This window comes from Plodia interpunctella, chromosome 20, assembly GCF_027563975.2.
Source record: "Plodia interpunctella isolate USDA-ARS_2022_Savannah chromosome 20, ilPloInte3.2, whole genome shotgun sequence".
NCBI lineage: Eukaryota > Metazoa > Arthropoda > Insecta > Lepidoptera > Pyralidae > Plodia > Plodia interpunctella.
The window spans coordinates 3,818,753-3,845,331 of record NC_071313.1 but is presented as its reverse complement, the minus strand read 5'-3'; the positions used below and the strand labels follow the sequence as shown (position 1 = coordinate 3,845,331).

At 35.7% G+C, this 26,579-nt stretch overlaps 4 protein-coding genes and 1 long non-coding RNA gene across 5 annotated transcripts; 4 read left to right on the top strand and 1 right to left on the bottom strand.

The window, feature by feature from the left end:
- Nucleotides 1–4,493: 4,493 nt before the first annotated feature.
- LOC128678891 (uncharacterized) lies at nucleotides 4,494–8,564 on the top strand. The gene is made up of 2 exons (XM_053760786.2): nucleotides 4,494–4,875; nucleotides 6,911–8,564. Exons 1-2 carry the CDS (start codon nucleotides 4,695–4,697, stop codon nucleotides 7,504–7,506), a joined length of 777 nt encoding a protein of 258 aa, XP_053616761.1. The 5' UTR covers nucleotides 4,494–4,694; the 3' UTR covers nucleotides 7,507–8,564.
- Nucleotides 5,371–8,612, bottom strand: LOC128678892 (uncharacterized). Its single transcript, XR_010370179.1, has 2 exons — nucleotides 8,574–8,612; nucleotides 5,371–7,330 (listed from the first exon to the last, which is right to left on the bottom strand). It is a non-coding gene; the product is annotated as an uncharacterized LOC128678892 (long non-coding RNA).
- Nucleotides 8,613–11,491: 2,879 nt separating this feature from the next.
- Nucleotides 11,492–14,059, top strand: LOC128678882 (transcription factor Adf-1-like). The gene is made up of 2 exons (XM_053760771.2): nucleotides 11,492–11,945; nucleotides 13,242–14,059. Exons 1-2 carry the CDS (start codon nucleotides 11,726–11,728, stop codon nucleotides 13,952–13,954), a joined length of 933 nt encoding a protein of 310 aa, XP_053616746.1. The 5' UTR covers nucleotides 11,492–11,725; the 3' UTR covers nucleotides 13,955–14,059.
- A 2,502-nt stretch (nucleotides 14,060–16,561) lies between these two features.
- On the top strand, nucleotides 16,562–19,742 carry LOC128678874 (uncharacterized). The gene is made up of 2 exons (XM_053760758.2): nucleotides 16,562–16,771; nucleotides 17,120–19,742. Exon 2 carries the CDS (start codon nucleotides 17,120–17,122, stop codon nucleotides 19,118–19,120), a length of 2,001 nt encoding a protein of 666 aa, XP_053616733.1. The 5' UTR covers nucleotides 16,562–16,771; the 3' UTR covers nucleotides 19,121–19,742.
- A 3,518-nt stretch (nucleotides 19,743–23,260) lies between these two features.
- LOC128678880 (uncharacterized) lies at nucleotides 23,261–24,457 on the top strand. Its single transcript, XM_053760767.1, has one exon. It carries the CDS (start codon nucleotides 23,261–23,263, stop codon nucleotides 24,455–24,457), a length of 1,197 nt encoding a protein of 398 aa, XP_053616742.1.
- Nucleotides 24,458–26,579: the final 2,122 nt, after the last annotated feature.

Below are 26,579 nucleotides of genomic sequence, written 5' to 3'. Positions count from 1 at the left end.
ATATTAGCTAAAAATGTTATTATATTTCACTCTTCTGTAGATGTTATTTTCAGTTGAACTATTTAATAGTCACATTCTTCTAATCGATCCACTCATTTATTTTATTTTTTTAAAGTGAATTATTTTGTTTTAGGTTGAAGAAGATGTTGATAACTATTTGCAATGGAAATTTGGGAAATATCAATCTTAATTGAAAAGTTCAGTATGTATACACACAGAAAGAGTAATTCGAAGACTGAGGAGATTCAAGTTTTTGAAGCCACACTCTACTATTAATAATAACTTGGATCGACTGTGTTGATCATGCAGTTGTTGTAGCTTGTGGTTTAATCAATTTATGATCACCCATAATAAAAAAGCTTTAAATATTATTTTGTTGAACTTTTTCATATCCATACTATCCCACTTCCTGCTATGTTACTATTATGAGTCATCAAGTGTTCCTACACTACAAAGGCTTCCCACCATTTTTGTCTAGATGGACGAACTTAGTCTGTATATTGTCACATGCCTACATTTTTTTAAATTGTTTACATTAAAATAACGAAATTAAATGAAGTGAACATTTAGGTTTATTAGGTAAGGCTAAGTTAAGTTGGCTAAGTTGCTAGGGGGTGCTAGTGCGAGAAACCTCCCCGAGCGCCCGGTCCCTTGAAGGCTTTAGCCTCTCTCACTTTATCCACAAGGATCCGGTGAGAGCGGCGGGCTGACAAGGGATTCGGGACGGTGCACCCTGGGCGGTAGCCAATAACTCCCTGGCAGTCGGGGTCTTATTGGTTACCGGCGAATATCCTGCTGGTGGGAGCCACTCCTTCCCGTCTGCTTGCAGACGGTAAACGGATGTGTGTGCTCACGTTTTCGCGCGGCGGTCTTGGCTTCGGCCAGCGTCGGGCAACTCGTAACCCCATTCTGGGAACGAGAGTGCTGTGCCTAGTTATGGCCAGTGCTGCGAGGAAGAAAACCTCTTCAAAAATAACCCCAATCCCAAGGTGTCGGGCGTGCCAAAGGGATGAATGGCGGAGGGGGAACTCCATTGCGAACGCCCACTTTCTCAGAGACCTCACCCAAGGGGGGTAACACAAACATTACCCCAGGGGGGTACCGGCCGGTCTCCGGTCGGAGAATCCCTCCTCACACCTAGGGGCGTGGGCAGCCCCACCGTATCTGGGGGGGGCACAAACCGCCAGAGGGACGTAAGTCCCTCCTTCTTCGATAGTTCGCAGCCAGAGGCTGGCACATCTGACGCAGAGTCGTGGATGAGCGTGGAGAGTTTAGTGGAGGACTCGGTCCCCCGATTGCTGCGCCTGAAGAGGGGTCGTGAAAGGGAGGAAAGACCTAGTTCAGAAATGCCGGCGCCTAAAGTGGTGGCGCGGCGAGAGCGTCCCAAGTCGGCGCTGTCCGCTGACGCCCGCAAGGGTTCAGGCGGCGGCTCGACGGGACGAGGCTGAAAAAGTAGTGGCGCAGTTGACCAGTGAGGCCGAAGTGCTCAGAGAGACGCAGGCGGCGAGTCCTGCGGAGGAGGCTCTTGAGGACCAGGCCGCAGGGTATTGTAAAGTGTAACCTCAAGGGCACCTTCCAAAAGGGCCTGAAGGATGCTGCCGCGTCGCTCGAGAGAAGTGTCAAGAAAGTGCAAACGATCCTGATGCTTAGTTTCTAATGAACCTTCTACCAATTTTCCTTACCTTTCTAAAAGACTATTTTGTCCCACTGTTGGGCAAGGCCTCCCCTACAGTTCTTCATTCACTGTATCACTAATTTTATTAAATTTATTTGCATTTTGCAGAGCAACCTACTAAAAAAAGAAGAATGAAAATGTATAAAACAAATTCTGAAAAGAAATTATATAAAAATGTAAAGTTGTTGAGAACTAAATTGAGCAAACTTAAAACCAGAATGAAAAAACAAGCTGCAAGTGTAAAGGCACCTAATACACTTGTCTCTAATGAAACTTTTATGGCGTCAATTGAAAAGATGTCTAACCCTAGTATAATATTAACTTCGTCAAAATTTCGTGAATGTAAAAAGACAGACTAGGGTAGGAGGTTCCAGATGAATGAAAAAATTGTTGCCTTATCAATCTTTAAACGAAATCCAAAGTGTTACCTATTTCTCAGAAAAGTCTTGATATTGCTGGCACCACAAACTCTTGCGAAAGTGTTACAAAATCACAAAACCAGTGTCAATCAAAAAAAAGTATCAATGAAAAAATGTTCAGTCAATTAAAGAAGGTATCAATAATATGTCATATTCGATGAGATGACGCTTAAAGCCAACGTATGTTTCAATAAATATATTTTATATATTTTTAAATATAAATTTAATGAAAGAAGAGATTTAATTACAGGATGGTGCTGCAGATACAAAACCTGATTTCGCTGACTATGCACAGGTATTTATGCTCAGAGGCATTGTGAAAACTTATGAACAAGCTTGTCATACATATTTTCTGCAGCTGCAACAAAAGGTCCAGAGTTGGCAACTGAAAGCTGTTTAAGAAGATTATAGAGGCATTTGTTGTGGTTGCCACTATTTGTGACCAAGGAACAAAACCGTCAAGCTATAAAAATATTGATGGAAGAGACACATGCTGATTCATTGATATTGGGAAATGTCCTTTGGACCTTAGTGGACCTTATAGTGGACTTTATAGTCGATAGACATGAAATTGTATAGTTTTTGATAAATTATTTGATTCAATCAATGGGAGTTATGCAAGAAAAGATGACGGAAACGGAAACCCATATCTCCAAGCTGTGAAGCCTAATTCTACTCATAACATGGCTAAAGCTTATTTAAAAAATATGAAATTTATTCATAAGGATACACGTAAAGTGGAAAGTGTGCCCTTATTACATGTGTACATTAAATATTTGGGACATGGATGCTGGATGGCATACAAGTGCTGCTAAAAAAATTGCAAAAAAGTTTATTATACAATCAGTTTGGATGCGGCACTTCAATCCTCCTCGAAATCTTTTTTGGGAGTATAAGGAGTCATGGGTGCCAAAATAATAATCCAACACCCGAACATTTCGGTAGTGCATTTACCTTTTAATAAATAATATATCCATGCCCCAGGCGCGAACTGCGAGAATGATTTTGAAAAAAAATTACATTCATTTATAATCACTGAAAATGCCACTGAAAGTAAAGCCTGCGAATTTGAGGAAATACCGAATATTAATATTGTTGACGTGGATCAAAAAACAGATCACGAATATTAGGGCTATAAAATATGCAACTGGATATTTTGTACGTAATGCGAAAAAGAAAATATTTAAATCCTACAAGGTATGTAATAAAAATGTGGCCCTTCGGCCGTCTACAGTACCGGTTGTATTCCGGAACTGGTACCGTACAAGGCTTTTAAATTACTTGTATGGAACTGGTTCTGTACGAGGGTTTTAATTTACTTGTATGGAACTGGTTCTGTACGAGGCTTTTAATTTACTTGTATGAAACTGGTTCTGTACGAGGCTTTTAATTTACTTGTATGGAACTGATTCTGTACGAGGGTTTTAATTTACTTGTATATATCTGCCACTGACATCATTACCCTCCTTCTATCGCAGTCGGGTAGAAAAGTTTAGCATGAAGCTCCGTAAAACTCTTTCATGATAAGTAACTGGCCAGTTAGATAAAAAAGTAATACCATATTATTGATATGTATCCATATTATTGATATGTAGTGCAATAGGTTAATTAATTTTATTAAGGAAAGTATTTACGTGAAATAATAGGAGTACTTTCTGTTTACACTCGTCATTGAAATGTCTTTACGAGACATTGAATTTATTTCCACGCGTAGCGACCTTCAAATAAAAGAGCAATACCTCCTATATTGCTCTTTTATTTGAAGGAAATATCATCGTAAAAAGACTTACACAGACGGTAATACTATACATTTAGGGAGTATCAATTTAAACGAGAGGAACGAAGTGGTCCATGATAAAACCAAAACACACAAGGCGAACTGTATAGCAAACGAAGCCTAAAATAAAATATTAAAAGAACTTGAGAAGCTCAAAGACAACACTGGATCTAATTTTGATTCTATCCAGAAACAATACGATGAAATGGTATACAATCTAGAATCGGATGGCGTGCATTTTATGGCGGAAATACCACCGTTTGAAAATAAAAAAACTGGTCTATTTAATAACCGAAACAAAATATTGGGTGTGCCCAAGATGCGTTTTCCAACATCTAGTGAAGTAGTAATTCCAAAAACGTTTCATGATTTCTAGCTAGCTGACTACAGTGATGCAAGTGATGGAAAAATAATTCTTATGTTCTGTCGTAAAGATGCGAGATCCATGGTTAAAAGTTTCAAACATATATTGTGTGATGGCACTTTCACATCCTGCCCAAAGCCTTTCAAGCAGCTATATAAGTACGATCCATGGGTATAGTGAGCAAAATAAATCCGTAACTCTTAGGGCATAAACTGCGTTAAGCGTGCCTCTCGCGTGTCTATACAAAAACGACCCGCGCGTGCCCATGCGCGTGCACACGCTCGTGAGCCCGTCGCGTGATACTTCCGTGCAATGGGGCACGCATGCACGCGACGTGATCACGCATCACGTTGGACGGGTCCACGCGCGAAGCCCGCTAGCGGGTGCACGCGCGTGCTTGTTCAGTTGACAGCGCTATCTCGAACCGACCGCACGCGCGTGCCCGGCCCATAACAAAAAATGAAAAATTTTGATACAGAAAGGGTAATTGTTGAAGTTCAGTGTCGTCCTGCCATATGGGACCAATCAAGCGAAATATTTAAAGACCGGGACGCTAAATCAAAAGCATGGCTAGACATTTGTAAAGTACTGTTTGAAAATTTTGATGACTGGAGTGAAGCAGAAAAAACATACAAGGTAAGTACCTACACTCTTTTTTATTTTATAATAACGTAGGTTAGGTAAACTATTCTTTGCGCCTAATTTTTATTTTTAATAATCTATGCAATTAGTTATATATAATTAGTTATTTCAATTGTATTTGTGTCAATTAAATGTTTTCAACAATTAATCCAACTATAAAATTAAAACTCGGAATATTTGCAATAATTTACCTATGTAAATATAAAATCATGCTTATATTCAAAACTAGTGCAGAGATACTGCGTATTTCTGAACATTGTGAAATTCGTGTGAACAATGTCCCATAATATTGGTATGGTTTTATATAATTATTGCTCGATAAATTCCAAAGTTCTTTCTTTCGGCCACGCGGTCGCCGCCATTTTGCGCGTCACGAGACAACCAGTATGTTCACGACTGCGAGCTTCACACTACTTCACACTATCGGTGTATTTAGGGTTCAAAATCATTTTAGGGCAGAAACAGTGGATCGGTAGGTAAATAAATAAAACAATTATCAACTAAAATATTTATTATATTGGTTTTAGAATTGGGCTAGTAACTTTGTAAAATAAGCGTGCGTTTTGTAGTTTTGTAGGTTTTTCTTTGACATCTCTCAACTTTAGTTTACAACAATCTAAGTTATTTGGTTACATCCTATGATTTTATATAACTAGATTAGTTATACGCCCGCTTTCAAAGGCAAGAGCAATGGAAGGTAATTGCCTACCATGCAGTTAGTCACGCTCCAATCGGTGTCGCGTCTACATGTGTTTGAGTACCAATAATATTTTAGTAAAAAAGATGCCTACTTGTGTTTTTAGACACTGTACAAACTACACATCACTGGATGTGTAATGAAAGAAAAAAAGTTTCATTTTATGCGTAATTACATAACATTTTACCTATTTAATGTAAGAATACTGAATTTCTTATAATTTTCGACTGTCATGGCGGCGCAACTGGTTACATCCGATGAATTTAACAAATAAAATCATTAGGTATATTATTAAAATATGCCTGCTATGTTAATAAAAAATGTGTGGTAAAAAACCGTGAAAATTCAATTATTGAATGTACATAAATTATAAAAAAGCCTTCAATAAATACTGCGATCTTGCCATGACAGCTGTCCGTCTGCAACGAAATAATCTGCGAAGTTATCGCGTAATGTATACGAATCTCTGTGGGTATTTCCAATTAACCCCCGAACTGAACGTATATGGTCTGGTATAATGACAATATCATGAAAGTCATTAATTTGACTTCTTGATCTTATAAAATTATGCAAAATACAAATTGTTTTAAGAAAACAAATTGCTTTGTCTTTTCCAACGTTCAATGGACGATGGAGTATGCGAAATTTATTAGCCATGATACCAAATGTACACTCAATATAACGTCGCGCTCTCGTTAACCTATAATTGAATATATTTTTTTTGTAGTTTAAATCGAGAGCTCGAGCATATGGCCGCATGACATGGCTAGATAACCCAAATGCTTCATCTCCTACAATAATATAGGGCAAAGCTGCGGTTGCAGCAATGTTGGTTGGTTTATCATTGTGTATTACGGGCAATGCTTTGGCAGGAGGAATATCTATTAAGTCATTGTTGATTTGTTCGTACAATCGGCTTTGTGTGAAAATTGCGGAGTCAGATTCTTTACCCTGCACTCCCACGTTTATATAGGTAAACTCATAGTTGGCGTTACACATTGCAAGCAGTACAATAGAATAGTAATGCTTATAGTTGTAATAGAGGGAACCACTATGTGGAGGTCTTATAATGCGTATATGTTTTCCGTCTATTGCACCTATGCAGTTAGGAAACTGGGCTTGCGTTAAAAAACCTTTTTCAGTCTCTACCCATAGCGCACGGGAAAATTTTGGTATACATTCTTCCTTTAACCTTTCAATTATAATTTGACAAACTTCTGTTACTATTTTTCTGACCGTGGTTAGTCCTGTCTGATACGCCAGATGAATATCAACGAAGGTATGTCCACTAACTAAATATCTGTAATAAAATAAAATACCTGTGTTATTGTTTCAGTGAAAAAGCTGCAGCAAAGATGGAAAACTGCAAGAGACACTTATATAAGAGTGAGGTCTACTAAAAAAAAACTTAAATCAGGCTCCGGTTCCAGGGCAAATAAAACATACATTTACTATAACATGCTGTCATTTTTAGATTCAAACTCGAATACTCAAGGAGAAGAATCGGCAGACAATTTTAATCAGTCAGTAGAGCAAAACGCGTCACCGAGAACTTCACAAAATAATACGATTATTGAAGAAGATTTGATTAATGTACCTAGCACCAGCTCCAGCGTTACCAAAGAAACACGATCTTCCAAGAAACGTAAGTGCGAATCGCCAACTGATTTCGAATTAGAGTTGTTAAATTGCGTGAAGAATAACACTGCAGATAATATGGACGAAGACTTGAATTTTTTTAAGTCATTATTACCAACTGTAAAAAAATTGAGTTGCTTTAAAAAATTATTATTTCGTACGAAAGTATTAGAAGCTTTAATTGATATTGAAAAAGAAATGATTATTACCATTGATGACCTTTCATTAACGCAAAATACGGTAACGAATGATTTAGAATCCTTAAATGTAAGATCAGATACGAACAATGAATAAATAGGTAACAAGAAAGACTTTGAAGATTTGATTAAGACTGTTTAATTATTAAGAACAAAAGAAAGAGAAGAACATGAAGAACTATTTAAGTTAGTAAAAAGCGCAATTTTATATTTATATTTTTCTGGTCTCATGTGCACTTATTATGATATACAAGGGCATTCGCCAAAAGTTTACAAGCCTTGAGGTGTCATGTTCATAAGGAAAGAAACGGGGTCGATTCGGACACTTTTATCTTAAACCCTATTTTGGGGTCAAATAAAAAAGTGTATCAATAGACCCCTTTTTTACTTAATGGACCTTTTTTTTGAACCTACTCATAACATTGCTCCTTCATATGTCCTCTTCTTAAATTTAATCTTTTATGTAGTAAACTGTGATTATGATTGTGATGATAAATAAGAATTTAAAATAATATTAGTACCCGATCTAGTAATAGAAGGGAATAATTAATAAGGGAAATATTCATATGTAAAAACTTGCAATCAATATGCGTCATTATAATTAATACTTTGTAAGGTAGGTATATTATTATAATTAAGACATTTAGACTTATTGTACTGTTTTAACTGTTATTGTGTTTTTTTATTTTAAACTTGAACCTGTGATTTTATTAGTGTATTTCAAATGAATAATCAATGACTAATTGTAACGTAGCGTTTATGCAAGACACTGTGATGACTGTTGTGATTAAGTATATAAAAAAATAAGTGAATAAGTAGGTATAGATAAAAAAAACGAAAAAGATAAAACTGTGTAATTTAGAAATAACAAAATATAATTAATAAATATAAGAAACTGTGATTAATATGATGATTAATAAGTGTGCGGTTATGTGTTTCGGTCCTAAGAACAGAGTGAACCACATCAAGAAAAACATTTTAAGCCATATTCAGGTGTCACTGCCGAAACAATAAGAACTTCTTCTTTCTTGCTTGATGTGGCTAAACAGTAATGTGACTTACATAAATTGGCAAAAAATACGAGTGTTCTAAACTTTTGTTAAATAATGACTGTTTTTTTACATGAATAAAGATGATTATTAATATCGAAATGTCTTTACTTACCGCAATGTCATTGCAAATCGTTCCATTGGTGATACGATTCCTTCCGTGCACTTTCATAACTAAGTTTTGTTAACTGGTTAAGAAAAACCCTTTTTTATTATTGTTTTCACAACTGGTTTTTAAACAAGAATACGAAGTGTTCATTCATAACTGACAATCACAAATAGTTAAGAAACGAATAATTATGATTATGTTTTTATAACTAGCTACAGTCAGCAATAACATTTTTCCTTTAACCTTAAATCAAAATAAAAACAACAGAGTTAGAGTTTTTATCGAGAGTATTGCATGCGGAAAACGGATGAGGTTCTTATCTTAATAAATTATCTATTATTGATATGTAAACTGCAATGGCATGACATTGACATTGTCATTTTAGTATTATTTAGTTTTCTATTGCAATTGAGTGCAATTTATATAAAATATATAGCAACCGAAAACTTAAGTGATAAACTATGTCGCTTTCTAAGCCCACCATGGAGTTCATAACGACAAAAAGGGATCGCGAGAAACTACTATACGACGGCCGTCAGTACCATAATATTAAAACTTATGTGAACGAAAATGTTTTTTGGAAATGCTACAATAAAACCGGTTGTAAAGGTAATGTGACATTAAGCAATGAAAACCATATAGTTAAAGAGGGCGTGCACGATATTGATTGTTTACCTAATAGTGCAAAATATCTAGTTTTGAAGAAAATGAAAGATTTGAAAACTAAAATAGTAGCTAATGTCGATCCAATACAAAAACAGTTTGAAGAAGTAGTATGCGAACTGGAAGACGATGGCGTGCACTTAGTTGCTGACTTACCAAAATTTGACAATATTAAAAGTGGTCTATACAAAGCAAGAAATAAGGCATTAGGAGTTTCTAAGCTCCATTTTGAATCACCAACTAAAGTAGAAATACCAAAAAAATATAAAAACTTCCTCCTGGCTGACTATAACGACAATGACACAAACAACAGGATTTTAATATTTTCTTCTTCTGATATAAAAACGTATTTGGACAATTTCGAACATTTCTTTCTGGATGGAACTTTTAAGTCTTGCCCTGAACCTTTCACACAAATATATACCATTCATGGACTACATAAAATAACAAAAAAATGGTACCTTTATTCTTTGGTTTCATTCATAATAAAACTGAAAATACCTACAAACTTATATTTGAAATGATAAAGTCACAAATTCCAGAATGGAACCCCGTAAAATTGACACTGGATTACGAAATCTCAGCAATGAAAGCGATACGTAAAATTTTTCCGAATGCAGTAATGAAAGGATGTTATTATCATTTTTGTGCCAGTCTTTTTAAAAAGGCGAAACGATTAGGGATTAAATCTACAGTACAAAGACGACATATTGCGAGATGTGCTGGCTTAGCCCGATTGCCATTGAGATATGTAATGGCAGGTTACAAGTATACAATGACCAAATCCCCGAAAACTGAAGCAGTGATAAAGTTCAACAATTACCTAAACCGTTACTGGTTCAGCGATGTAAATTTTATCAAGACTTGGTGCTGCTACGGCGAGGAAATTCGGACCACCAACAATCTAGAAGGCTGGCACGCAAGACTTAATAGAATGGTTGGACGCCAAAAAGCGTCGCTAGCAACAATTCTGAATGTTCTTCTTAAAGAAACAAAAATTTCAATGTCGTTCAAAACAAACAAAAACACATCGAACAAAAATTACCAAGAGATTGACCAAGAAATTGCGGATACTATACATCTTTTAACAAATAAGTCTATCACTGTTGGACATTGTTTAGAAATAATTGCCCCATTTAAATATTAAGTAATAGTTAATTTCACCTAAATTACATTCTGTGTTTGATTTAAGGTTAAAGGAAAAATGTTATTGCTGACTGTAGCTAGTTATAAAAACATAATCATAATTATTCGTTTCTTAACTATTTGTGATTGTCAGTTATGAATGAACACTTCGTATTCTTGTTTAAAAACCAGTTGTGAAAACAATAATAAAAAAGGGTTTTTCTTAACCAGTTAACAAAACTTAGTTATGAAAGTGCACGGAAGGATACGATTGACGTAGATTTCAATCGTAGATTGTTAGTCTTCAAATAGGGCTCCAGTTTTGAATATAATTCATCATAGACTTGTAATGAAACTTTAAAATATTTGAAAAAAAACCTTTCATTTTTTCTTAATATACCAAACTTCACCACGAATTCCCCGCACAGTAACCTAGATTCAACGAACGGGCTTACTGGCTGGCGTCTTTTTTTGGCAATTCGTCGTCGCCGTCGTCTTGATAAATAATACAACATTAATTTATCCATTATTACTTATTCGACTGTACACCTCCAACGTCAAAATTGTACTGAGAAAACTGCGTACGCGGATGCACGCGCCGATGCCCGCGCATAAGCACGCGAACGTGCTCACGTGCGTGCACCAGAAGCGTGGCCCGCGACGTGCTCACGTGCGTGCACACGCTTAACGCAGTTTATCCCCTTATAATTTTTTGTTGCTGCCTGATAAAAGTCAGAAAACATGAGATTCTCTTTCGACTAATTAAGTCAGTCTTTCCCGTCTGGAAGCCATTGAAAGTAACAATGGACTATGAACAGGCTGCAATTAATACAGTGGCCAAAGTATTCAGTAGCATTAAAATCAAAGGCTGCTACTTCCATTTCAATAGATGCTTAATTCGAAAAGCCAAAAATTTAAAAATTACAAGCCCTGTTAGGCAACGGCACGTATGACGATGTGCTGGAATTGCACGCTTGCCACTGGAATTTACAAAGAGTGGTATCGAGTGTGTAATGCGTAAAAGTCCGCCTGGTGAAGACATACAGAAGTTTAACGCATATTTCGAATGTGTGGTGTAACGACGTTTCGTCGTAAAATACGTATTCCCCGATAAAGGTCATAGCTCATTAGAGCCACCCGGCACCCGACCCTCACCGCCTCAACTAGTGCGGTTGATATTGTTTGTATGGATTTCTATGGATGTACGCTCATTACATCAACTCCGGATCGCCTCGCTCGCAAGTTGCCCACGCGCGGGCGGCGAGTGGACCACTTGGTGACAACTCGCAACTCGCATGCTTGCCGCACGTTGATCGCGCGTTGCCGACGAGTGGACCGCGCGCTGCCTGCCAGTGATTCACTTGAGGGCGATGCGTTGGCGATGCGCCGCTCCCAACCCTCCCTTCATTCCCAGCCTTTCTTTCGAACGAAGCGGACGTATCGTTTTTACTTTTAAAATGAATAAAGAAAAACTTATCGAAGAAGTTCGTAAATATACTTTATTATATGATCTAAGTGACTCGAAGTACAGTGACAATGTAAAAAAGGAAGAAGCATGGACAGAAATAAGCAACACCTTAGCGGTAACAGGTAACGGGTATTATTTATGTATTAAAAATATTAAATAAAAGATAGTACAACAGATTGGTGCTTAATTCGGTTGTCCCTTGTTTTGCATAATGTTCATTTAGTCTAATTTTAATTTGGTAACATTGCAAGCTAGTAATGGACAAAAATGATATGTAACCTACAATGTAAATCAAACAAGAGACCATATTGTTTCAAACGTTGTTATGTGAAACAAGGTACTACCACATAATTCGTTATTAACTAGAGATCCACATATATGACATTTGATGATTAGTGATTCATAAAAAAATTGATAATACGAGTAAGCAAATTAAGTATTCCATGGAAGCTGTCCAACCGATGATTTGAAATAAGCAGCAAACGAATCACGTATGTTAAAAGCAGTAGTGATTCCACCAATGTGACGTAGATCATTGAACGCCTCCTGATGCAGGTTATGATGCGCTGGCCTGGGTCTGGAACAGTACTCTTCGTTACTTTCGATATTATAAGTTCGCATTACATTATGCAATATACATGTTGTCAAAACAACATTATCAACCATGTCTGGATTTAAACGAATATTTTTATTGTATATTTCAAACTTTTGGTATAATATTCCGAATGCATCTTCGACTACTTTGCGTGCGCGTGACAGGCGATTGTTAAATTCTTTTTGGTCCTGAGATAGTTGTTGAGAACGAGAATATGGCCTCATTATGTTCTTTTGTAACGGAAATGCCTCATCGCCCACGAAAACATGTGGAAGTGCTACGTTTGTCCCGGGCAATGCTTTGTCACTTGGAATATTGAACCTATTATTTTGAATTCGTTTTCCAATTTTTGAAGATGCAAAAATACCACCGTCGCTGTTTTTGCCATAAGCACCGATGTCAACAACTGTAAATCTGTATTTATCATCGACTATGGCCAAGAGAACTATCGAAAAATGTTTTTTATAGTTGTAGTAGAGCGATCCGCTGTTGGGTGGAGCTATTATATTTATATGCTTGCCATCTATGGCACCAATGCAGTTTGGGAAATTCCACCTGTCACTAAACCCTTCCGTAATTTTTTCCCAATCTTCAGCTGTAGGCGTTGGCATATAAACACTCATCATTTTGTCAATAACAGCTTTGCACACTTCCTTAATTATTGACCTAATAGTTGTTTCGCCTAATCTAAAGCTTGTAGATAAATTTCTGACTGAAGTGCCACTCGTCAAATATCTGAAACAAAGAAGTTTTTAATTTTGTATTACACAAAATAGGCTGTAAAAAAGTGAATTGTATTTAATTGACTATTTATTTTTTTCAGTACCAATGTGCAAGAAAACGTGGTCCAATTTAAGGGAAGCTCATCGTAGGGCTATTAAGAAAAAAAATACCAAAAGCGGTCAAGCAGCAGTCTCAGTTAAAAAATGGCAATTCGAGGATGAAATGAATTTTTTGACACCCTTTTATAAAGAAAGAGCAACTGTATCTTCACTACTCAGAGATAGTGATGATACAGAAAGTACCGTCAATGAAGATTCGCAGTTGTCTGCTCCCGATTGCCAATCGGATATTTCAATAATAGAAGATCGTCCAACATTATCTGAGTCCTCTACAAAGAAATCCAAGTTTTCAAATATAAAAAAGCCCAGAGTACTTGACGAAGACAGATCTTCTGCATCGTCATTGTTAATGAAATATATATTAAAAGAAAAAGATGAAAAAAATGAAGATGATATTGACAAATTTTTTTATGGTATAGCTGCAACGGTGAAGAAATTTAATGAATACAACAAAGCAATTATGAAATCTCAAATTTTTAATATTGTTTCGCAAATGGAACTCCGAGAAATCAATGAAAAAGGAAATAATTACTACGACAGTAATAATTATTCAACGCCAGGACCTTCGGGAAATTATTTAACAGCAGGCCCTTCTGGATACAGTACTACAACGAATTATGATACAGAAAGGAATGCCACAGAGGTGAACACACCAGTCTTGACTAATACTGAAAAAAATTTACCTGTTTTTTAAATACTGAAAAAGATTTACCTGATTTTTAAAAATGTGATTAGTAAGTACTTAATTAGTGACAAAATTATGTCAATATTACGAAAATAAAGGTTGATTTAAGATACTCTTACATTGTTTTACTTATACACACATACATACTTACATATATACCGGTCAAAAACTAAATTGTTATTAAAATGACACATGGATCATACCAAGAGGTAAAAAAAACTAAAGTAATAACTTTATTTACTTACTTTAAAGTCACAGCCAATTTCTCTTCGGGTGTGATCGCTTCTCTGAATCTTGTGTTTTGCTTAGATATGGAGTCTTCAATATGAGACAGTATGTTATAAAACACACTTTGCGGCATATGATAGTAGGAAAAAAATTTTTTCTCGTCGGCTAGCAAATGCCTACGAGCTGTCCAATATTCGCCCTCTTTTTTTCTTTGTTTAAACATTTCGTGCACCCAATAAGCTTTCCTTTTTCTCTTGGGTCTTTCATTTTCTTCTGCATCAAGCGCTACAGCTATGAGTGCCAATTCACGGTTTGTAAAATTTAACATTATGAAGCGCACGTGTAGACGTAGTGCCAATTGTTAACAGACTACACGAAAATTCCTGGACTAACCGGTCTCCAGTGGTAGACCACGCGGCGTCCACCAGCGGCCAGCGCGGGGTCCACTGGGTGACGATGCGAGGTCCACTGGTTGACCGCGCGACGTTTATTGGTGATAACACGGTGTCCACCCGTGGACCACCTGTCGACAACGAGTTGACGCCGTGCGACGAGGCGGTGCGGAGTGGGTGCCGGGTGGCTCTAATGAGCTATGACCTTAAACCCTCACACAGGTGCGTGCGCAAGTCGTGCGCGGTGCAGTGATTTGTGATTATCTACAAAATTAAAAATAGATCTCAACGAAAAAATCATAGAATTGGTTCGGAAAAATCCTTGTTTGTACGTTACAAGCGACAAACACTACAAAAATCCTGGTTTAAAAGATAAAATTTGGCATCAAATTGCAGAACAATACAATGAAACTAGTAAGTATTTTTTTCAATCATTTAATTCCTGTTGAAATTATAGACACATTTTTGTCTGATTTGAAATGCTTCGTTCGTCGAACGTCTATTTGTTGGGTTTATCGATGCGTTCTGCACAACACGCCTTGCACGATATAGTCTGTAATTAAAGTTGGTTTTTTGTGCATCGTTTAACTGTCGCTCTTGGAAACGGTCGCATTAAGTAGGGTTTCAGTCCAAAACCTTCATCACCTATTTACATGAGGAATGGGTTCATCTGTTCCTGGTAACGGTTTTGAAGGTAATAACCCGTTGTTATCACGAATATATTCCTGGTAAAATCGTCAAAATTCCGTGAATGTAAAAAGACAGACTAGGGTAGGAGGTTCCAGATGAATGAAAAAATTGTTGCCTTATCAATCTTTAAACGAAATCCAAAGTGTTACCTATTTCTCAGAAAAGTATTGATATTGCTGGCACCACAAACTCTTGCGAAAGTGTTACAAAATCACAAAACCTAGTATCAATGAAAAAATGTTCAGTCAATTAAAGAAGGTATCAATAATATGTCATATTCGATGAGATGACGCTTAAAGCCAACGTATGTTTCAATAAATATATTTTATATATTTTTAAATATAAATTTAATGAAAGAAGAGATTTAATTACAGGATGGTGCTGCAGATACAAAACCTGATTTCGCTGACTATGCACAGGTATTTATGCTCAGAGGCATTGTGAAAACTTATGAACAAGCTTGTCATACATATTTTCTGCAGCTGCAACAAAAGGTCCAGAGTTGGCAACTGAAAGCTGTTTAAGAAGATTATAGAGGCATTTGTTGTGGTTGCCACTATTTGTGACCAAGGAACAAAACCGTCAAGCTATAAAAATATTGATGGAAGAGACACATGCTGATTCATTGATATTGGGAAATGTCCTTTGGACCTTAGTGGACCTTATAGTGGACTTTATAGTCGATAGACATGAAATTGTATAGTTTTTGATAAATTATTTGATTCAATCAATGGGAGTTATGCAAGAAAAGATGACGGAAACGGAAACCCATATCTCCAAGCTGTGAAGCCTAATTCTACTCATAACATGGCTAAAGCTTATTTAAAAAATATGAAATTTATTCATAAGGATACACGTAAAGTGGAAAGTGTGCCCTTATTACATGTGTACATTAAATATTTGGGACATGGATGCTGGATGGCATACAAGTGCTGCTAAAAAAATTGCAAAAAAGTTTATTATACAATCAGTTTGGATGCGGCACTTCAATCCTCCTCGAAATCTTTTTTGGGAGTATAAGGAGTCATGGGTGCCAAAATAATAATCCAACACCCGAACATTTCGGTAGTGCATTTACCTTTTAATAAATAATATATCCATGCCCCAGGCGCGAACTGCGAGAATGATTTTGAAAAAAAATTACATTCATTTATAATCACTGAAAATGCCACTGAAAGTAAAGCCTGCGAATTTGAGGAAATACCGAATATTAATATTGTTGACGTGGATCAAAAAACAGATCACGAATATTAGGGCTATAAAATATGCAACTGGATATTTTGTACGTAATGCGAAAAAGAAAATATTGGGGAGGTGAGCCCAAAGCGGGTATACCAGCTAAAGCGGGTAGGCCTCGTTATTCATGCATACAAGCATATAGTGTAAATGTGTGCGTGCCGCGGCGACGCCCGAACGCGTACCAACACGAATCAGTTTGACGGAAACGTCAGCGACGCGCGGCGGCGTTTTGAGCGGCGGGTGTTTTTATTGGCCTGTTTTGTTAAAAAATATCAAGGTATGTGACTACGAATTTCTTCATTCTATTGAGACTTATGTTATTATTGTTACTTGTGTGTTAATCTGCATTAAAACAGCTTTGAATCCTCGTTGTGTGTGCAACATTTCTGATAAAGATTTTGAGGTTATTTTACAAATCGTGAAAAATAAACTTTTGGGCAAAGCAGGTATGGGTAAAGCAGGTAACCGCTTTGCCCTGACCCGCTTTACCCAAGACATTTTTGGCGCACACCGACTGTTCTCGCGTTAAGATCCTACAATATATTGGCTCTCATAATTCATATTTAGTCATGGTAGGTATTTGTAAAGTACTGAAATCTATCATTCATTGATAATACATTTGCAGATGGTTCAAAAATACAAAAGGAAGACCAAACAAGCTTCTTGGGACGTGGAGACAATGAAGTTGGCAATGGAAGAGGCAAAGAAGGGCTCAGTAAATGGTGCTGCAAAAAAATATGGTATAAATTTATCAACATTACAAAGGCATATAAAAAAAGGCTCCGCAGACAAAAAACTCGGTAGGTTTTCTACAGTTTTTAATGACCAACAAGAATCTGAATTAATAGAATATTTGTTTCATATGGATAACCTTTTTTATGGTCTGACAAAATCTGAATTTTTATCTCTAGTATATCAATACGCAGAGAGCAATAGAATTCCGCACCCTTTTAAAAAGAAAACTGCTGGAGAAGATTGGTATAGAGCCTTTGCAACAAGACATCCCGAATTAACTTTGAGAAAGCCAGAGCCAACGTCAGTAGCCCGTGCCCGAGGTTTTAATAGACCGCAAGTTGAGAGGTTTTTTGATCTTTTACAAGATCAAGTAGATCGCAATGAAATCAACGCGACTAGAATTTACAATGTTGACGAAACGGGTGTGCGCACCACCAGCAATAAACCACCAAAAATTCTCACCAGAACTGGAAAAAAACAAGTAGGAATAATATCAAGTACTGAAAGAGGAAAATTGACAACAATTGTGTGTTGCTGCAATGCAGCTGGATCTTTTATTCCTCCATTTATGATATTTTCTCGAAAACGTATGAACCCCCGACTGCTTGATGGATCACCACCAGGCACAGTAGCTACTTGTTCTGATAGTGGATGGATTTCCGGTCCAATTTTTTTAGACTGGCTACGCCATTTTGTAGAGGTGACGAGACCCACTAAGGAAAATAAAGTAATACTTGTGATGGATAACCACATTTCTCATAAATATCTGCCAGCATTAGAATATGCCTCAAAAAATAATGTGATATTTATTTCATTACCTCCACACACCAGTCACCGAACTCAACCACTAGATGTAAGCGTATATGGCCCTTTAAAAACCTATTTTGAACAGACGGTTTCGGTTTACCAACGATCTCATGTGGGACGAACCATTTCACCATTTGAAATTGGTCAGCTGTTTGGCGACGCTTACCTGAAAGCAGCTTCTGCTCAAAATGCTGTAAATGGATTTAAGGCAACTGGTATATGGCCAGTAAACCGACATATATTTAGCGATGATGATTATCTTCCTTCATCCTTGACAGACAGGCCGCTGGCATTAAATGCATGTGACGTTTTGATTTCTAATACGATAGCCACTGAACATCTTCCAAACACCTCTGTCAATGATCCTCCTGAAGATAATGAAATCGATACCATAATCGCTACTGAACCTGCCAATGTTCAAGAAAACTTTGACCCTGATATTCCCATAGACATTCCAGGTGACAATACTATCGACCATCCACAAATGCAAAATTATAGTCCTGGTCGCCTTTCTGTAGACTCCGATCGCACAATTTCCCCGTCAGTATTAGATAGAATGCTTGAAGACATTGACAGCAACACCCCTAGACCTGAGGAAGTTCTGCTTGTTAAAACAGTGATTCCTGAATGTGTTACACCTACCAAGGTAACCCCAATGGACATTCGCCCTATACCTAAACTAACTGCACCAAAGACATCACGTAAACGAAGAGCACAAAAGTCAGAAATTTTAACCAGCACTCCCATTAAAGAGCAACAGAGAGAAATTGAGTCTAAGAAACAGAAAGTATCACTTAAGAAACTTAAAGAAAAAGTAAAGTCTGTGTCTAAAAAAAATCCACCTGTGGCCAAAAAAGGTAAAAAACAAAAAGCCTCGACCTCGAACACAAAAAAAATTACTGGAAGCGGAAAGACAAGGAAGCACGCAGAAGAAAAAAGTGTCTGCTTCATATGCCACGAGATGTACGAAGATCCACCAATAGAAGACTGGATAAGGTGCGATGATTGTCATGGTTGGGCTCATGAAGAGTGTACAAGCTATTTAGGCAAAGGGGCCTACTATTGTGATCTATGTCAAGAATAGTAACACAAAAAAAATCACGTAAAGTTTCTGAACATTTTATTTTGTGCAACCTTTTATTATTTTAATTTTTCGATATTTTTACTTTTGATTAGATACTAAACTAATCACAAAACCTTTTTTTATATAAATAAATGTAGCAGTAACTAATTAAGACTGACGAATTTGATTAAAAAGACTGATTTTTTTTGAAGCAATGATTGTTGATTAGATATAAGATAAAAAAAAATCTAAATACTGGCTGTTAATTAATTTAATTTCAATTTAAATTTGATTGTGTACAACTTTTTGAAAAGTTTTAGGATATTTTTATTATTTTGTTATCATTATTTAGTTTTTAAGAAAAAAATCTCATTGTTACTCGCCTTGCCCAGTCTTGACCCGTTTTGCCCTAAGGGCCATACCCGCTTTAGGCACCCCCTACGGGTAAAGCAGGTAATATGAACAACTGAATAATTTTTAAGTTTTTGAAGAAATTTATGAAGAAAGAAGTGTTTTTTAGTTTTTGTTACAAAGTTTAATACATATTTGTACGAAATAATTAAAAAAAACCACTTTGCAACTGCAATAACCTCTTTATTTTTTGACACAAACCTTGAGGTACCCGCTTTGGGCCCATCTCCCCTTTAAATCCTACAAGGTATGTAATAAAAATGTGACCCTTCGGCCGTCTATAGTACCGGTTGAATTCCGGAACTGGTACCGTACAAGGCTTTTAAATTACTTGTATGGAACTGGTTCTGTACGAGGGTTTTAATTTACTTGTATGGAACTGGTTCTGTACGAGGCTTTTAATTTACTTGTATGAAACTGGTTCTGTACGAGGCTTTTAATTTACTTGTATGGAACTGGTTCTGTACGAGGGTTTTAATTTTCTTGTATATATCTGCCACTGACATCATTACCCTCCTTCTATCGCAGTCGGGTAGAAAAGTTTAGCATGAAGCTCCGTAAAACTCTTTCATGATAAGTAACTGGCCAGTTAGATAAAAAAGTAATACCATATTATTGATATGTATCCATATTATTGATATGTAGTGCAATAGGTTAATTAATTTTATTAAGGAAAGTATTTACGTGAAATAATAGGAGTACTTTCTGTTTAAACTCGTCATTGAAATGTCTTTACGAGACATTGAATTTATTTCCACGCGTAGCGACCTTCAAATAAAAGAGCAATACCTCCTACATTGCTCTTTTATTTGAAGGAAATATCATCGTAAAAAGACTTACACAGACGGTAATACTATATATTTAGGGAGTATCAATTTAAACGAGAGGAACGAAGTGGTCCATGATAAAACCAAAACACACAAGGCGAACTGTATACCAAACGAAGCCTAAAATAAAATATTAAAATAACTTGAGAAGCTCAAAGACAACACTGGATCCAATTTTGATTCTATCCAGAAACAATACGATGAAATGGTATACAATCTAGAATCGGATGGCGTGCATTTTATGGCGGAAATACCACCGTTTGAAAATAAAAAAACTGGTCTATTTAATAACCGAAACAAAATATTGGGTGTGCCCAAGATGCGTTTTCCAACATCTAGTGAAGTAGTAATTCCAAAAACGTTTCATGATTTCTAGCTAGCTGACTACAGTGATGCAAATGATGGAAAAATAATTCTTATGTGTTCTGTTGTAAAGATGCGAGATCCATGGTTAAAAGTTTCAAACATATAGGGGAGACCGGGGATGGTTGACTATAGGGGTAGGTAGACTAATCGTCGAAAACACTCCGGCATCACGTGTTTCGTGACCTTCAATCAGGCGCAAGGAACGAGCCCTGTGCCCCGCTCATTCGTACGAAGTGCCGTGTAGCCGACGCGCGTCGTTTTTGTTTAGTGCAGAGATAACAAATTTTGACCTACGTAAGTATTATTTTCCTACTATACATTTTTTATTGTCACGTGTATAAATACGTTGTGAGTTTATTGTTCCTATTTCACAGATAGTTTTAAGGATATCTCTTTCCGATACATAGATTTATTTTCTGTTAAGCATGTTTGTTTAGAATATATATGCGATCAAAATCTAAAATGGCGTCTGGGGCTGATTGACTAGTTTTCTTTGGGGCTGGTAGACTAATAAGTCAACCAACCCCTATATACCTAACAGATAACAAATTAATTATGTGTTGATTTTGTATGTTTTATTTTGTTACAGAAAATGAGAACATAACATAGAGAAAAACAACGAGATCTGATGTACCCCAAAATATAGTGGAAAGAGCTTGCCATAATGTGTGTCCAAAGTAAAACAAAACCAAGAAAGCTCTGCCTGCTACCATTGAAAATATACAGTTTGGTTTTATAATATCCGGTATATCACCACTCAATGAAAACATATTTCCCGAATCGGAGTTTAGTGGAGCTTATGTGATGGATAGGCCAGTGCCAGTATCACAAGATGTTGCTGGTTCTTCGACGGCTAGGATGAACATAAATCCGAACGTAAATGCTATACCATCAGTGCCGTAGAATATCGACAGTGCAGGGTATTCCAGAGCTGAACATTTGATCACCCTTCCAAATTCTGCTGTATATACGAGGGTAAATCAAAAAGTTCTTAGAATGACATATTGATATATTTTTTTTGTGGGTAGTTTATTATTATTTTTAAAGAGTGATTATCGTATAATGTTTATGCTCAGTTACAATCGATTCGGTCGTATCGTTTACAAGCAATAAATTATTAAGTGCCAAGGGTATTCCAACGTATTGAAATATGGAAAAAAACGAATTACGTGCGGTGATAAAGTATCTGTGCCTAAAAAAAATGTCCACTAAGGAAATTTTTTTGGATATTCAGGAGACATTAGGGGATAATGCTTTACCCTATTCTACAGTAGCTTACTGGGTTTCGGAATTTAAAAGGGGTAGATCAACTTGTGAAGATGATCTGCGTTCCGGGCGGCCGTCAACCTCCATCACAGAAGAAAATATCAAAAAGGTCGAGAAGTTAGTTCTGGAAGACAGAAGAATAACTATAAAACATTTAGCCGAGGTCCTAAAGATTTCATTTGGAAGCATCCAATCCATTTTAACAGATTCCTTGGGGTTCAGAAAAGTGTCGGCAAGATGGGTACCACGAATGTTAACAGAAGAAAACAAAAAACGTCGTTTGGAAATTTCAAAGCGCAATCTTGAAATATTGTGAGGTTAGACTAAGTACCTATTTAATCTTCTATTATGTTAATCTTTGTACCACCTATATAATTGTGTTATTCCTTCAAATATAGTAGTATTATTCGAGCATTCACTCGTTTCATTTACCTGACTACGTCACACCCTTATATGGCGACCCTGCCTATGGAATCTTCCACCGCGCCGCGAATTTGAGACGTTACTCGTGTAATCGTTAATAAGGACAATGGAAAAGTACCAGTTCTATCTTTGTTTCGGACTAAACGCTAGTGTACACGTGAATAAAAAATTTCACAAAAATAATGGGCTCCCCACAGTCTAAAGAAGAAACCCTGGTCATCCAGAATGCTGCGGCTGGCGATAATAAAGCAACTACAGAACAAATTCGCTTTCATATGAGCACCACAAATATTATCCTGTGTGTTATCCTGTTAATTATACTGTGTGGCGTGCTGTTCTTCATATATCGACTATATAGAAAATGCCATAGAAAATGGATTGTTAAGGAGATAAATCGGGCGACTATAAGAAGATCACTTTTCCGGCGACAGTTGGAAGACCTTAACCCACCCCAAAAAATCTATTCAAAAGAAATGGTGTAAAAAATAAATAAAAATAAAAGTGCATAAATATATTTCAAAAGTGAAAATTTATTATATAAAAATAAATATTAAAAAAAAAAAAAAAAAGTGAAAATAATAAAATACAATAATCTACTTAAAAAAAAAAAAAAAGTATCTTAAATATATAATCAAATATCCTAATAATAATTTTATGTACGAGATATAGGTCACCGGTAAGGAATGCAGCGACTTTCCATATACGGACGGACGGATGATGCACTGTGACTGAACTTTGGACTTGATAGTGTTAATTGTAATCGCGATTATATTTTAAAGTCTATTTTTATTTATTTTTTAATGTGTTATGTTCTTTATGTGCACAGGTACAAGAATATTTTACTCTACGTTATGGTGGTAAGTGACTAATGGAAACTATTATATCATTGTATGAGGAATTAAAGAAAATTAGAGTATATTTAATTAAATTAGGAGCCAGTCGAAGAACGGAAAAAGTGTTAGTAAACAAATTAAATGAGATTAATGCAATCTATGAGAAATATGAGACGTGGCTGATAGGTTTTGAAGAAAAACTTAAGAGAAAATATTATAGTTCGGATGATATTATATTAATCAAAAATTATTGTAGTCGATTTTTAGAGTTACATGAAAATATTTTAGTGTTGTGTAATAGTGATAAGCCGAAGTCATCGTTCAACATGAATTCTTTTGATTTAAAAACGGCGTTAAATCTTTTACCTATTATGACAAATGAGGAGTCGAATACAAAACAGTTGATTGATAACATTGAATATTATAATACTTTATTGAAAGAAGATACATGTAAACAAAATTTAATTAATTTCGTATTAAAAAGTAGGCTTTCTCCTGAAGCTAAGTTAAAATTAAAATCAAAATATGAATCAGTTAATGAGTTAATTATTGATATGAGAAATGTATTATTGTGTAAGAAAGCTGCAACGGCAATACAAAATAAATTACAAAAAATTAGACAAAATGACTTGTCAATTGCTGACTATGGTAAAGAAATAACGGAACTATTTGTTGATTTAACGATAACGCAAGCTGACGGGAATGATCAATGCTATAAAATATTAAAACCTATTAATGAAAAAATGGCTGTTAAGCAATTTGCTGACGGCTTGCGTAATCGTCGACTTAGTACGATTATTTCTGCCAGGAATTATAGTTCACTTAAAGATGCTGTACAGGCAGCCCAAGATGAAGAAGTATCAATTCCTTCAACATCTGGAGAAATCATGGGTATGTACAAGAAACCATACCATAATAAATATTTCAACAATGGTTCAAATTATTATAGAAGCTGGCGTGGAGGACGTTGCCGCTATCCTGTACATAGAGGAAGAGCTCGAGGACAGCAAGCAGCTCATCTAGCTTCTCGAGGACAAGGGTCACGAGGTCAGTACACGCGAGGAAGTAGCGGAGGTCCACAGCAGAGAGGTAAATTTTTTAATTCAACTAGAGGAAATCAAGGGATGCGTAATAATCGTAATATTCATTTAATGCATGATAATGATAATAATAATTTCGAAAAATTTGAAGAGTCAGAACTTTCTTTGAATCAGTTTTTTCGTGAGGAATAGTGAAAAATTTATTTTAGCCAGTGATAGTAATTGTTATATTTCTTTACTTTCATCATCATGTAATAATTATAACAAAAAATATTTTTTAGTAGATTCTGGAGCATCAATATCGGCATGTACGTATAAACATGCTATAGAATGTAACATTCCAATCCATAAGGAGAATGTAACAGTCAACGGTTTAGGTGGAAGTGTACAAGCAATAGGATACTTATTTTTACCATTAACTTTTAATAATGAAACATTCAATCATAAGTTTTTTGTTTTTCAAAATTTACCAATTAAAGGAAGTGGAATTTTAGGCCGTGATTTTTTAAATAGATGCAAAGCTCAATTAGACTTCAGTAAAAATACTTTGACATTATTTATTAATTCGAAAATTACTTTACCTTTAATAAATACATGTAATGTTATTTTTGAGATCCCAGCTAGAAGCGAGTCAATACATTTTATACATACGGACATTAATGAAGATTGTGTCATATTATCTCAAGAAATAAAACATGGTATATTTTTAGCAAGTTCCATATGTTCACCAAAAGATGGATTGATTCCTGTTAGAATACTTAATGTTACTGAAAATGATGTTCAACTCACAGAAATAAATCCAAAAATTGATAAAGTTAGTAACTATAATATTTGTGAATTTGAAAAGTCAACGACCGATTCAAATAGAGTGAAAAAACTTTTCTCATTAATGAAATTGCAACATTTAAATATTGAGGAACAAAAAACTATTGAGAACATTTGCGCTAAATATTCAGATATATTTTACCTCCCTGGTGATAAATTAAGTACTACTGATGTATACACACATACTATTTCTGTCAAACCTAATACAAATCCAATCTTTTCAAAACAATATCGTTTGCCATACTCTCAAAAGGACGAAATTAAACGCCAAATTGATAAAATGTTAGAGGAAGGGATAATTGAACCTAGCAAGAGCGATTGGTCTAGTCCAATACTGTTAGTACCTAAAAAATCAGATTCAACAGGAGACAAAAAATGGAGGCTTGTCGTAGATTATAGGAAATTGAATAATCAGATTGAAGACGATAAATTCCCACTACCAGATATTACTGAAATTCTGGACTCGTTGTCAGGTAGCATTTATTTCACACATTTAGACTTGCATCAAGGATACTATAATGTTAATTTAGATGAAAACAGTAGAAAATTTACAGCTTTCCATTCAGGACAGTATCAGATGACACGTATGCCAATGGGACTTAAAACTAGCCCAAGTTCATTTTCCAGAATGATTACATTGGCAATGGCTGGTCTAAATTATGAAAAATGTCTAATTTATTTAGATGACTTAATTGTTTTTGGCCGTAATTTAACAATTCATAATAAAAATTTACAAGATGTTTTTGAAAGATTACGTCAGGTCAATTTAAAATTGAACCCAGTAAAATGCGATTTTCTTAAAAAAGAAATTTTGTATTTAGGTCATGTGATTTCTAATGAAGGTATAATGCCGGATCCTGCAAAAATATCTGCAGTACAAAATTATCCAGTTCCTACAAATTCAGACGAAGTAAAAAGATTTGTAGCTTTCACGAATTACTATAGAAAATTCATACCAAAATTTGCAGAAATCGCATATCCTTTAAATAAATTAACTAGAAAAGGCGTACCATTTGAATGGAATACCGAAAGTCAAAACTCTTTTGAAAAACTAAAAGAACTACTAATAAGCCCACCTGTGTTACAGTATCCCGATTTTTCGGAACAAAATAAATTTATAGTACAAACTGATGCTTCAAATAATGCTATAGGAGCAATTTTATCAAACAAAAATGGACGACCAATAGCTTATGCTAGTAGGAGCTTAAATAAAGGTGAAAAGAATTATCCAGTGATAGAAAAAGAATTGCTAGCAATAGTATGGGCTGTGAAGTATTTTCGTCCATATTTATATGGACGCCCATTTAAAATACTGACAGACCATAAACCACTAGTATACTTGTTCAATATGAGAGATCCTTCGAGTAGGCTCATGAAATTTAGAATCATATTAGAGGAATATAATTTTGAAGTAGAATATGTTAAAGGTTCTGAAAATGCAGCTGCAGATGCATTGTCTAGAATCACATTAAATGATTTAAAAGAAATG

Bases quoted from the DNA above. Each gene is read 5' to 3' on its own strand.
- LOC128678891 (XM_053760786.2), top strand. From the start codon at position 4,695: ATGAAAAATTTTGATACAGAAAGGGTAATTGTTGAAGTTCAGTGTCGT. The intron at 4,876-6,910 runs GTACCTACACTC...TTATTGTTTCAG, and splicing joins AGAAAAAACATACAAGGTAA to TGAAAAAGCTGCAGCAAAGA.
- LOC128678880 (XM_053760767.1), top strand. From the start codon at position 23,261: ATGGAAACTATTATATCATTGTATGAGGAATTAAAGAAAATTAGAGTA.
- LOC128678882 (XM_053760771.2), top strand. From the start codon at position 11,726: ATGCGTTGGCGATGCGCCGCTCCCAACCCTCCCTTCATTCCCAGCCTT. The intron at 11,946-13,241 runs GTAACGGGTATT...TATTTTTTTCAG, and splicing joins CAACACCTTAGCGGTAACAG to TACCAATGTGCAAGAAAACG.
- LOC128678874 (XM_053760758.2), top strand. From the start codon at position 17,120: ATGGTTCAAAAATACAAAAGGAAGACCAAACAAGCTTCTTGGGACGTG.